The sequence below is a fragment of the Oncorhynchus kisutch genome, linkage group LG2, assembly GCF_002021735.2.
Source record: "Oncorhynchus kisutch isolate 150728-3 linkage group LG2, Okis_V2, whole genome shotgun sequence".
NCBI lineage: Eukaryota > Metazoa > Chordata > Actinopteri > Salmoniformes > Salmonidae > Oncorhynchus > Oncorhynchus kisutch.
The window spans coordinates 44,995,038-45,008,700 of record NC_034175.2 but is presented as its reverse complement, the minus strand read 5'-3'; the positions used below and the strand labels follow the sequence as shown (position 1 = coordinate 45,008,700).

The window sequence follows — 13,663 nt, the reverse complement described above, 5'->3', positions numbered from 1 at the left end:
TTTAGAAATGTCACACGTATATGTGGTGTTCTGCCTTATAGATTTGCATAAATTCATAGGTTGGCTAATTCGATACCTCATTAGTGTGTGATATCCTCAAGAACAATGTTAGGATTGATACATTATGTCCAGCTGCTGGTGTGTGTCCTGCATGCATGTGTAACAGAATGGCCACACAGTGGCTACGCATGCATGTCACAGGAAAAGTACAGGGTTGATAGATTTCAATGGCCACTTATCCAAGGTTAACAAGTTTACAATGCATACTAAACCCTTTCCTATAGCCAATCTACCAGATAATTACATTACTCAATTTGCCTGACTGATAATCTATTACACATCCGCTCTGAAACCTATTTCGGCATAGGCCTAGCTATTTGTCTTTTTATAATCTGTCAATTATAATCTTGTGAGGGTTATGATGTACTGATAAATGATGGCATTAATGAAAATGAATTATAATGTCACATAATGTGTGTGTCTGTTTGTAAATCATTTATATGAATAATTATGATCCGTTTCAGTAGGCTAGATGTGGATAATCCACCTTCAGGTCTAATTGTATTTTTTGGGGTATTGTTGTAAGTAAGCATTTCACTGTAAGGTCTACCTGTTGTATTTGATTTGATAAACCTATAGAGGCATCGACACAACATCCCATCAATCAACAAGGTGCAGCCTTTATCTTATCCACATGGTTTGGCTCTGGTTTTCTATGGCCTGCTGTAGATCTATTCTGCGATGACCTTGAGTGTTATGCCGGGTCAGGAGGACGCTTGACTTGCTCTTTATTCCCCTATGGCCCAGGCAGACTATGAGTGAAAAAAGAGCATCCTTGTGAAGAAAAGGTTAAGATTTCAACTACAACATGTACATTCAGATCGAATCAGTGTAAAAATATTATTGAAAGGTCAAAAGTCCTATCTTCTTGTGGCATGGATTTCTCTATTCTGATTTATTCACCTACGAATTTCACGCAATAAATCCGTTTTGATGCTTTTGAAACATCCCATAGTACAAGGTCTATTTTTTATGTTCAATCTCTAGTGATGAATACTATGACTAACAGATGAATAACACGAAAGGAAGTGTTTTACATCCCAGAAAACGGGGAAGAACGCTGCCTTGATTCTTTTGGGTGAGAAATCCTTGTATTAAAACCCTGTAATAAACTAAAAATCCCGGTAATTTTCCTCACTGTTCCATTGCTGTTCCCTTGGTAACAAGCAAACCCTTGCCCTTCTGGAGCCTCCTGACATTCGCTTGGAACGTACCAAGCTGCTGTGGGGAGATCTGTAGATTTCCATTTCACTAATACGTTTGTTAAAACCAAAACTGGGTTATTTTAAAAACAAATAATAACGTGCCTTATCTTTTAATCTTCAAAGTATATTTATATTCCAAAGAATCTTCTAGATGTTCCAATTTTCGTACGCACATTGGCATAGAGTGGCATTACGTTACCCCTTCAAATAAATCAAACTGGCAGTCGTAGAGCGAGCTGTCAAATGCTTGTTGCTTGTTGTGTCAAATCCGTGCTAGCTACAAAGTAACGAAGATAAATCAAACACCCAGTTACTTTCTTCTGAAAGTGGTTATAGCTCATCTATAGCTAGGTAATACGACAATAATTAAGTCGACCGTTGAAGGTTGAACAGCACCTGTTCTCTCCACATTTGGATTTTCTCTGTTCCATGGTGCTTTCTACCCTGGCTGCGTGACTGGTGGCTTGCGCTGGGGAACGAGTCGTCCTGATGATGAGGTAAGCAGGTAGAAATGCTAGCTTCAGCTTGTCAGTGTCCTAGCTAGCTCGCTATGTACCCAACTATGATGTGTCATGTATTGCAGGTTAGGAAAAGTACCTAATAATAAAGTGTTATCCCGAAGACTTAAATGGGAGTGCATGCAGTCAGAAACTAGCATATTATGTTTGTCATCAGAGAGGAAGAGGCGAAGCGAGGCTTTACTCCACCCCAAAATGTATCCACGAAGACAAGACCATGAAGTAAGAAATGTAGGTACGGTGGTCAATGAGAGTGTCGAATTCGGTCAACAACAAAAAATGAGTGCTAATTTGCTACGTGGGTTTTATTTGATCGAATATACGTTTCTTAATGGTTAGGTTGTTACGAATGCAGCGTTATAAAAGTGGACGCACGTGGCATTTCGTCAAGTTAAAAAACGACTTTATTTTGGAGTTGTGCCTGTTGTTCACACGCGTATCTGCCCTTATTGGCTAGAATGGTCCTATATGACATCGCCTCCCGCCTGCATTCCATCTTTGAGGACGTATTTTCATTGTTAGAGCGGTCACTCGATTATCTTGTACATATAATATAAAATCTTTGTTTTCATGTTAGCGTGTGCTAGCTATCAAAGTTCCAGCTGCAGTAGCTAGCTGTGATGGTCGCTCGTTCACGGACTTTGCTAACGTTGGCTAACGTTATATAGCCAGCCGTAGCATGTTTGCTTACTACCTACTGATGGCTGGCTACTGTGAACGTTAGCTCCCAAGACTTCAGCCAAGTTACTTGTTTATTGTTGGTACAGTGTAGATAGCTAGCTATAAGCTCAGATCACATTACAAGTTACTTTGATGTCACTTGCTTTTTAAAATTCAGATTCAAAGAAGGGGGAACGACCTTTATTGTGATACCTCATTTTTAAAGAAACAGGTTAAATAGAGAGATAGCTAGCTTGTTTTCATAATGTGTAATGTCAAATTGTTTGCTTATCTTTATGCAATTTTCAGTGCAATCATTATAACTATTTTTGTCCTCTTGAGAAAGCATAGTGGAGAAAGTAGGCTCTTATGTGTTATTACACATCCACTATTTTGTTTATCTGTACATGATTATATTAATTTGTTTATAACAGTGAACAATAATAATTCCAAACCAAAGGAGGAATTATGTTAAGACTTGGCTCAAGATGATCTGAAATAGCAGAGCATACAGGTTTGCATTAGAGTATCTGCAGCTAGCCTGGTTGTCTGTCTGTCTGAGCTTTGCAGCCAGTACACAGCAAATCCGTGCCTGATCTGCTATTGGCCAGAGAGGGCTGGGAGGGTCTTCCTGGAGGCGGAGGAGCAGGCAGGAAGGGGGTGGCTGGAAATGTTTCAGCTAGAGAGTTAAGCAGACAGTCTTTTCCTCCACTGTCGTGGAAAGAAAATCCCTGTCTAGGCATGGGCCTGAGCACACAGCACTGAGAAGGGAAGGAAAAATATACACATGGTGATTATCTTTAGACAGAAAGTAATTAGAAGAAGTCGGACTACCGACACAGACTCTGTGGTGGATGTTAGAGAGACTGAGGAGCTCCAGCACTGCATGAGGTAAGAGGATTTTTTCCCTTGGCTGCTCTGTTTCCTGACTAGTTCATAAAGGAATTTGCTGCATTATGCTGCATACCATGCGGTGAGAGGGAGAGATAGGGGACTTCACTCGTAGAGGTGGTTAGAATCTGCTTCACTGATCATGCTCTTCTTGCAGTTACTGCTTCTTCTATTTGCTTTTGGTTGGCTGTTCCTCTTTAATATGTACATTTAGCTGGTTAATGTTGAGAGTTTACTTCTCCCACACTGCCAGCAAAGAACAAGGTGCTCCCTTTACGCCTGCTCTGCAATTTCCTGTGGCGTTTCACCACTTACCCAGTCTGTCTGTCGTATGTCTGAATGGACTTCCAAAAGTGTGTGTGTTTGCACAAGGTTCATAAGAGTGTTTTCTTTATGTACATGGCTCTGGAGGACTGGGGGCCAACATCTCATAACCATGATTTATTCTCTGATGCACCAGGTGTTAACTCTTCATCAAATCTAACACAGAAAAAAAACACCAAGGAAAGTAACTTGAGAGGGTCTGTCACAAATAGAAAAATGGAAAGGTCTTCCTATTCCCCCTTCCCAATTCAAAGTTTGAGTTTGGGCCCGGGGACAGTTTTCTTCTGTACTATCCTATTGACACATTTTTTAAGCTAGGCTATGAAATTTTTATGTTGTAGGTTTCATATTAACATATGCAACATTCAATTCCGTACTTTACAGCCCTGCATGAATTACCATTTATTTTTCTATTTTGACTCAAAACCAGTAGTTCCAGCCTGTGCTATTTCCAACTGTTTTGGAAGTTATAGGCTACATGAAACTAAATTACAGCGCACACTGATAGAAAGGATCTATTTTCCTCTCACATTTGTTTGGTCTCACTGGTGGCTAGACTGCTGTAGATAAGTACTGCAGATTTTCTCATACAGCAGTGCAAATTGAGCCTTAGTAACTAACATGAAGAAGATAATTAAGGTCGTGCCAGTTCAGTTGGTAGTTGAAGACTATTAGAATATGAAGTGCATATGCTTTCTGATTCAATAAATTGCTGCTTGCATTGCCCATGGCTGAAAGCTGGATGGTTTACAATAGTAACCTCTGTAACTGTTAGGCCCTAGAGCTGGTTGTTCATCCCAGGCGAACAAAACAGAATGTCAGGGTTAACACTGACCAAACTAGGCCATGAATCCATAGATGCGATAACGAGGTAGAGATACAGGAAAAAGGCCATGCAGTTACATATCAGGATATTTTTGGGGAACGATTTATTGTATCGTTTTGACAATATTGCAATATTATTTTTGTGCTAGTTGGTTGTACTCCATTATTTTTCCTTCTTAGCTTGTCCTTCATCTTTTTAAATATATAGCCAATTTGTTTTCAGCACATTTAATTCCATGACTGATCAAAACTTGTTCTCTCAAGGCTCTCTCTTGTCCTTCTGCAGAAGAGATATGGTGAGCAATATGTTTGGAACAATGAATCATAATTTAATCACAGTATAATATAACATATATAAACAATAACCTAAATGTAGGCTAATTTTGCAGGGGGGGTATTGAGATTCGGGATCTTTCCCCCCACGGCATCTTTCTCCCATGCGTTTCCATGGCATTTCCACTGTTTTGGTCGAGTTCCGTTGACCTCTTTACCGCATCTATAGATTGACCTAGACCTATTTTCATTTGTATACGCAGCTAATAATTTAACTCCCTTAACAAAAGTAATGATACATTTGCCAAGACCTCTCACATGTCAAATTGGAAACAATATTTTCATGATGAGTTCAGTCTGTAGGAAATGTAGGCTATTTTTTCACCAAAGTATCATTCTCTGGGCCATGGGATTATTCAAGGCTCTCCCTTAATTTGCATTTTACAGCTGCCTTTAGGGCATCCAACTGATTTATAGGGAATAAGTATAAACAAGAATCAAAACCAGGGCTACTGCAAAACAGGATGAGTCTCTCTCTCTCTCTCTCTCTCTCTCTCTCTCTCTCTCTCTCTCTCTCTCTCTCTCACACATTGACAACCTTGTTACTGAATTCACAAGTGTGGCAGTACAGAGCCTCCCACACTAAGCTAAAGGGCAAACTATTGAGTGATAGTGTTGCATTTCTATATTTCTGTTGCCCTGATATGTTTTGCCAATAACAACAAAACCATGCTCACTTTTATGAAATTTATACAGAAAATACAGAAGATTGTAGGACTCCTGTTTACAATAGAATAATACCTCTCATGAGAGATGTGCAAGTTTACCTTCTACTTTATTAATTACAAGTTATTTAAAGTTGCTTCACAAAGTACCAGACATCACAATTACCCCAATTACATGCATTTTTGACCTTGGAGAAAAGGATGTTGAATTAAATTGTTTTTTTTTTCTTTGACGTGATGTCCTACTTTTCCCCCCAAGGCCATCAGCTAGAATTTGAACGATATTGTTGCTGCACTTTAGTCATTAACTGGACTTGTAGGTAGCCTAGGTATCAATTGAATTTATCTTCAACCCTTTGTTTATGATGTAGCGTAATACAATGCATTCAGTAGCCTAAGCTTACATAATAGAGTCAGAAATGTGGGTGTAGGACAATGTAAAAATGAATGGCAGACATGCCCTGTACTGTAGGCTTTACCTCTCTGTAGGTTTTACCTCTCTGTCCCCCTTCAATTGTTGAATGCCACATTGCATCATGCTGACATTGAGGCTAAAATTGAATTCTGTCCTTCCATCCAGGATGTCAACAAAATTGATATCGCTGCATGTTATTATTAGACTCAGTCCCCAAGGCCTTCACACTGTTTGGGGTCCTTCTCCTAGTGTACCCCCAGCAGCTCTGGTTCCCGCCAAGCATATTTATAATGTGGTCGTATTGGACTTGTCTGTCTGAATAGAAAGGCTGTCCGGGGATAAATACAGTGCCGAACATAGAGTGCATGGAATTAAAATTTCATAAACCGAAGGCCGAATACAGATTCAAGGTCAGAAGCATTAATCAGTCAAATATATCACTCTGATTGTAGGAAGAAGGCTGCTGTGCGGGTGGCTGTCGATTAAGACACAGGCCCACGTCACAGGCTGACATTTGCAATAGTCTAGCTCGTAGGATTTTAGCACAGGACTATGGCGTAGGCCAACAATATCCCACGGGAACAATATCCCACCACCTCAAATGACAGTTTAGCAGTTTGAGGGGGGAACTGGACTAATATGGAGAGGTCACAGGAGTGTTATAGGCACCTCCCTACCTGTGTCCTATAATCTATCATGCCTCATCAGCGTTATCCTAGACGCACATTTACCGAGGCTGCCAATAAGGATCATATTATATTGTCCGACATAGTAAGCCTTTTAAGAATAGCCCTTATGTAATTTTGGCATTTGCAAATTTGCATGCCTCCCTCTACTCATCCTGTTTATTTAGCTCTTATTGTAGACTAACTGATGTAGACTGTAATTATGTCATTAATGGTATTGTGCAATTGATATGTAGAGTTGACAGGTATTATTTCAGGAGGACAAATTACATTTCATACACCTTTTTGTATTCACTTTCCCCAAATGGGCTTGCCTTTTACCAGATCTGAACATAAGTTAGGACTAGGCTAATTGCAAAAGGTCTCAATTGATATTAGCCTATTCACTACGTATCTTTCCATAGAAGTCGAAAGTCCTTTGGGAGAAAAGGAAATTAGATCCTGCCTAGAGTGTTGATAATTTTTTTATGATTTTCACAATTATTTTGTTCATATAGATGGATGTGTATGTCCATTAGATGGGATGTAATGGAGGTGGTTTACTCATACTGTATGGTCCTATCATAGAGTAACCTACATCATTTTTTAAAACACATTTGATTGCTTGACACAATTCATCATGATATTTTTAACCCAAGCTATGCTGTTGCCATGCCTCAGTTTGTGAAAAGAGCCCATAGCAACTCGAGCAGTATAAAATGAAAGTAGGCTAATAGTATAGTAATAACAAGAGCACTAACATACATTATTTATAAAAGAACTAGGCTAACCTAACTCTTTCCTATCTTCCAGATCACCAACAGAAAGTGCCTTTCAGACAACATCTCCAACTTGAACCTGCTCTGTGGTCCATATGTGCATGGAAAGCCAACGCTCCCTTTAAGGCCAGGTCTGAGCTGTGACAGGGGATACCTCAGCTGCAAATCTTCAGTAGCCTCCAATTAATTTCTGAACAACTCCAGTGACTAAGAAATCCAAGAGGAAAGCATTATTGTGGAGAGGAGAACTGTCAAAGCACAAAGAGCTGACAAATTAGAAGTTGGCAAAGTCAATACCAAGCACATCTTCGTTAATATTCTATCAACGAGCTCCATTGCCTTGAAATACTATTGTTGAGAGTGTTCTTGTCAGTGGAGGAGGAGAGACACTTGGGGGTGTCACAGAGCAAGCCCCTCAACCTTTTCAGAGGTCTGCCATAGGTGCAATCTGATTGATGAGTGATTGATCATTAATCGATTAGCCTTCCTCCCGGCTTATGATGCGAGGTCCTGTCTAGTTGCTACATATGATTTGAGAACTTTTCAAACACAAATAAAACAGCCAAAAGTTGTGAACTTCTTTACGTGAGGCCATTTTTGAGTTATAGTCAACCGATATATTGAATTTGCAGCGTTCAATTGGAACCTCTTAACATGGCTCTGAATATATCTTCGATAAGAGACACAAAATGGCTGACATTGGAGGTTTGTCGGCAGTTTCAGAGAGGAACTTGCTCACGGAGTGATGAGGAATGCAAATTTGCACACCCACCAAAGAGCTGCCAGGTTGAAAACGGAAGAGTTATTGCCTGCTTTGACTCGCTAAAGGTAAGCAATGTCATGCACCATTCTTCTGTTAGATTCATGATTCTTTGCCTTGTGTGCTGGGAGAACTGTGTTAGACCGACCTAGGAGCCAACACAGATAAAGAGATACTAAATTGTTTATTGTTAGGAAATAGTGACAGAAAACCTCTGCAGTTTGCTGTTTCTCTCATCCCACTAGACATCTCAGTGCCAGGTAATGTTTTTTCTGTTTATTCTAATCCAAAATTGACATCCCCCATGGGGTGTATATAAACTATAACCTAGTGCTGGCTTCCAGTGGGATTACTGCTGATGCATTCTCCCTCTCACCTCAGTGGCCCTGGCTGTCTGTGGCTGGGCCTGGGTTAATCCACAGAGAAGCTCTCACTGCCCCTCCCCCCGTGGATTATTCTTATGTTCAATCATCTCCTTACCTCCGCTGGCCAAAGGGCCTGGTCCCTATCGGTCAAGGCTGGTGCTCCGACAACCATCAAGAGGAATTGATACAAAGAACCTATTTTTCCAAAGTGCCTCTATAGGTTTGAGTCCTTTATTGAGAGGGTGAAAATGGGTTGCTTTTGATTTTGCCCATTGAATTTTCACCTCAAGCCGTTAATGGAGACGGCGATAGTGTTGCAAGTTACTTTTTGTTATTGCTATGGATGGCAGGACATTTAGGGCCTCACTAGTTGCCCAGCCATTAATCTTAGAAAGAGTCACACACTGTTGCCCAAGCTCCTTCCAGAACAGTGCAGTCATTGAGCTGCTTGTCCTCCAAGGCTTGTATCTACCAACCATGCATCTAATGTCTTAGCCTACTTACTGGGCCCTTGGAGACTGGAGCCATCACACCACGAGGCTGGTGATTAGAACCTGGGGGGGAAAGGCTGCTCAAGACTCATAGGTTCCTTCAGAACAGAGACTTGCAATGGATTTTAGCTTGAGGTGAATGTGGAAGAGGCTTTACAACTGGGGGCAGTATATTGAGTGTAATACTCTTGCTCCAAAAATAAATGATTTGCTTAACTTTTCAGTTGTTTATTCTGAAATATTGTGGTGGGCTAGGCTACATTAATGCCCTCGGCAAACAGGATTAAAATCCTCTCTGGCTCAACCCACCCACACACGCTTCATTTCACCCAATATTGTCTCTATTGTTATGTCACAGTTGCTCTTGTAATGAGGGTTTTTTTAGACTATAGGGTTTCATAGACTGCACTTCAACTGATTTTAATGACACTAGGCTCAATGTCATCACTTCTGTTCTGCACATCACTATAGCAACTGTGTCTGTCCAGCTTCTGTCCTGAAAGGGGATACTGTAATGCATGCTAACTTGTTCATTTCTAAGGTGAATTGATTTCCTGCTGCAGTTCAAGTGAAATATTGATTCATAATCAGGATTTCCATGTGCTTGCATCAACCACTATCTGTGATGATATTAAGTGATACATCTCAGCCTAAAACATGTAGGCCTATGATTTCTATATGGACTGTTCAGAGCACGCAGGAGAGAGAATGAGAGAGGCTCTGTTGTTAGCTGATGGAAGGGGGATGGGAAGAGACTGGTTAGAAAATATACAAATGCCTCAGTCATGTGATTATGTCACGATTCGTTCTGCTGAATAGCCTCTTGTCTAAGAAGAGTTCCTCGAGTGTTGTCTGTAACTGACATTCCTATTGGCTCAACTTTGACAGTGGTTTCCGCTGTGATTTAGCCCACATTTTCCCTAAAACATATTGATGTGTTCTTTAGTAAACTGAATGATAGGCTAGCCATGTTGGCCCACTTTTACAGTTTTGATGTAATATCATATGAACAAAAACCATGTTTGTTCAGCTTGTGGATTTGTTCTGTCGTTTTCATAAGTACTCCTTATCAACCTCTAGCTAAAGTACTTTTGGAGGTGAACCGTTTCAATAAAACACTGACTGGAGCTTAGGCTTAAGTCTGAACAACTGGTGAGGCAGCATCTCTTATGCATGTCACAGGTCTGTTCTCCTGATTCACCCTCCTGCCCTAACATGCCTAACCTCATTTTGTGCATGTGATTCCACTTTCCCCAGCAGCAACAAATGCATGACAGTAATTACTTTCTCATGACTGGCTGCAAATTGACGAGGAAAGGCAGACAGAAACTTGTGTTGTCCACAGATTTCCCCCATCTTATCCGAATCGTCTGCATGAGAAGCTGTCCTTTGCCTTACTGACCTGCCGATTTCCTCCCCAGAAATAGGGATGGGCGTCAGGCCCTGTCTCTCCCACTGCTCTCGGCCTAAACCAACACTGCTGTGTTGGCTGACTGGCTGGGGCTTGGCTGTCATTCATGATATGGCTGAGAGGAGCTGTTTCCTGTGGGCTGGTCCCAGGAGACTGTGCTGAAGCTGGGTCAGAGGAAACCTCTGAAGACAGAGAGAGCAGTGAAGAGAACAGTGCTGCTGATGCCTGGAGCTAAGCTCGATAGCTTCCTAGCTTACAGAGAAGTAGGGTGAGACGTTATGTGGGCTATCACATATGATTAGGAGCTCAGCTGATTAGGAGCTCAGCTCAGCACTACATTATCACCACTTGATGCAAAGGCAGTGAGTAGGAAATATCAAATTCAGTTGGATGGATACTTAATTCGTTGGGCCTTACCTAGGTTAGCCTACATGTTTAGCCTACTAGGTGTAATCACCATATGCCAAATAGCCTAGCTATGGCACTTTCTGGAAACATGAAATCTAGGCCATGCGTTCATTGTCAGCTGCAGGGGTTTTCAACCTTTTTTTTCCCAGGGACCCCCTCCCAGGCAAACCGGCGACCCAGGGACCCCCATCATACGTTAGCAAAAATATATTTTTTTCACGTCTTTATCATGACACAAGGCGAGACCCAGATGCAGACACAGGAGGCAGATGGTTGGAGTTTAAGATGTTTAATGATCCAAAAGGAGTAGGCAAGAGAATGGTCGTGGACAGGCAAAAGGTCAAAACCAGTTCAGAGTCCAGGAGGTACAGAGTGGCAGACAGGCTCATGGTCAAGGCAGGCAGAACAGTCAGGCAGGTGGGTACAGAGTCCAGAAACAGGCAAGGGTCAAAACCGTGAGGATTAGGAAAAGGAGAAGCAGCAGAACGGGGAAAAATGCTGGTTGACTTGGGAACATACAAGACGAACTGGCACAGAGAGACAGGAAACACAGGGATAAATACACTTGGGAAAACAATTATAATTATAGGACTATTTCTCTCTATACAATTTGTATTTCATATACCTTTGACTATTGGATGTTCTTATAGGCACTTTAGTGTTGCCAGTGTAACAGTATAGCTTCCATCCCTTTCCTCGCTCCTACCTGGGCTCAAACCAGGAACACATCGACAACAGCCACCCTCGAAGCAGCGTTACCCATGCAGAGCAAGGGGAACAACTACTCCAAGTCTCAGAGCGAGTGACGTTTGAAACGCTATTAGCGCGCAACCCACTAACTAGCTAGAAATTTCACATTGGTTACACCAGCCTAATCTCGAGAGTTGATAGGCTTGAAGTCATAAACAGCTCAATGCTTGAAGCACAGTGAAGAGCAGCTGGCAAAACGCACGAAAGTGCTGTTTGAATGAATGCTTACGAGCCTGCTGGTGCCTACCATCGCTCAGTCAGACTGCTCTATCAAATCATAGACTTAATCATAACATAATAACACACAGAAATACGATCCTCAGGTCATTAATATGGTCGAATCCAGAAACTATCATTTCAAAAACAAAACGTTTATTCTTTCAGTGAAATAAGGAACCGTTCCGTATTTTATCTAACGGATGGCATCCCAAAGTCTAAATATTGCTGTTACATTGCACTACCTTCAATGTTATGTCATATTTACGTAATATTCTGGCAAATTAGTTCGCAATGAGCCAGGCGGCCCAAACTGTTGCATATACCCTGACTCTGCGTGCAATGAACGCAAGAGAAGTGACACAATGTCACCTGGTTAATATTGCCTGCTAACCTGGACTTCTGTGTATTGATTTTAAGAAAGGCATTTATGTTTATGGTTAGGTACACATTGGAGCAACGACAGTCCTTTTTCGCGAATGCGCACCGCATCGATTATATGCAACGCAGGACACGCTAGATAAACTAGTAATATCATCAACCATGTATAGTTATAACTAGTGATTATGATTGATTGATTGTTTTTTACAAGATACGTTTAATGCTAGCTAGCAACTTACCTTGGCTTCTTACTGCATTTGCGTAACAGGCAGGCTCCTCGTGAGGCAGGTGGTTAGAGCGTTGGACTAGTTGGACTAGTTAACCGTAAGATTGAATCGTTCTGCCCCTGGCAGTTAACCCACCGTTCCTAGGCCGTCATTGAAAATAAGAATGTGTTCTTAACTGACTTGCTTAGTTAAATAAAGGTGTAAAAAAATCTGCATCCAAAAATACCAATTTACGATTGTTATGAAAACTTGAAATTGGCCCTAATTAATCGGTCAACCTCTAGTTGAGACCAGGCATCTTAAGGTGGTCTCCAGGTCCTGATTAGCTCGCTTGGGGATGGAATCCGGAGGATAGACTGGCCGATGCCCCAATAAGAGGTCAGAACGCCTTCCAAAACTGAGATGAGAATTGAGGACCCCGGTCGGAAACCATGTCCACTGGGAGACCATGGATCTGGAAGACGTGCTGCACCATGAGCTGGGCCTTCCTTGACAGAGGGTAGTTTAGGGAGAGGGATGAAATGAGCGGCCTTAGAAAACAGATCCACCACTGTCAGAATTACGGCGTTGCCATCAGATGGGGGAAGCCCAGTGACAAAGTCCAGAGAGATATGGGACCAGGGATGAGGAGGCACCGGTAGTGGCTGAAGAAGGCCAGAAGGAACTTGCCATGGAGTCTTGTTCTGGGCGTACACTGTGCATGCGGCGACGAAGGCAAAGAGGTCAGGAACCATTGTGGGCCACCAGCAACGTTGTCGAGGCAAAGCTAGGGTACGGTGGGAACCAGGATGACAGGTTAGCCTGGAAGAATGATCCCATTCCAGGACCCGGGACCGAACTGAGTTGGGGACAAACAACCGGTTAGCCGGGCCCCTTTCATGTCCAGGCTGGGAGCGTTGTGCCTTGTGAACCAGGGTCTCAATACCCCAATTCACAGTGGTTGCTAGGCATGAGTTAGGGAGAATGGTTTTGGTGACCGAGGGTGTGGCAGAGGAACTGTATAGGTGAGAGAGAATGTCAGGCTTCACATTTTTGGACCATGGGCGGTAGGAAATGGTGAAGTTGAATCTGGTAAACAACAGAGCCCACCGGGCCTGCCTGGAGTTAAGGCGCTTGCTGTAAGGAGATATTCCAGATTTTTATGGTCGGTCCAGACCAAGAATGGCTGTTCTACTCCTTCCAGCCAGTGCCTCCACTCTTCCAATGCCATCTTGACCACCAGGAGTTCTCGGTTGCCTACATCGTAGTTCCTCTCTGCAGAATTGTGACGATGAGACAGGAAGGCACGGGGATGAAGCTTTTGGTCCTGGGCAG

General features: G+C 42.2%; 1 protein-coding gene across 27 annotated transcripts in view; it reads left to right on the top strand.

The window, feature by feature from the left end:
* The first annotated feature begins 1,475 nt into the window (after nt 1–1,475).
* Nucleotides 1,476–13,663, top strand: part of LOC109867098 (muscleblind-like protein 2a) — a 37,053-nt gene continuing 24,865 nt past the window's right edge. For 10 of the 27 annotated variants that reach the window (XM_020456139.2, XM_020456149.2, XM_020456094.2 and 7 more), the window contains exons 1-2: nt 1,505–1,762; nt 7,375–8,168. In XM_020456139.2, the coding sequence (XP_020311728.1) occupies nt 7,995–8,168 (174 nt within the window). In that variant the 5' untranslated portion in view covers nt 1,505–1,762; nt 7,375–7,994. Of the gene's footprint in view, nt 1,763–3,091; nt 3,335–7,374; nt 8,169–13,663 lie in introns of those variants that run through there. The other 17 variants (XM_031795770.1, XM_031795737.1, XM_031795794.1 and 14 more) reach the window with 8 other exon arrangements.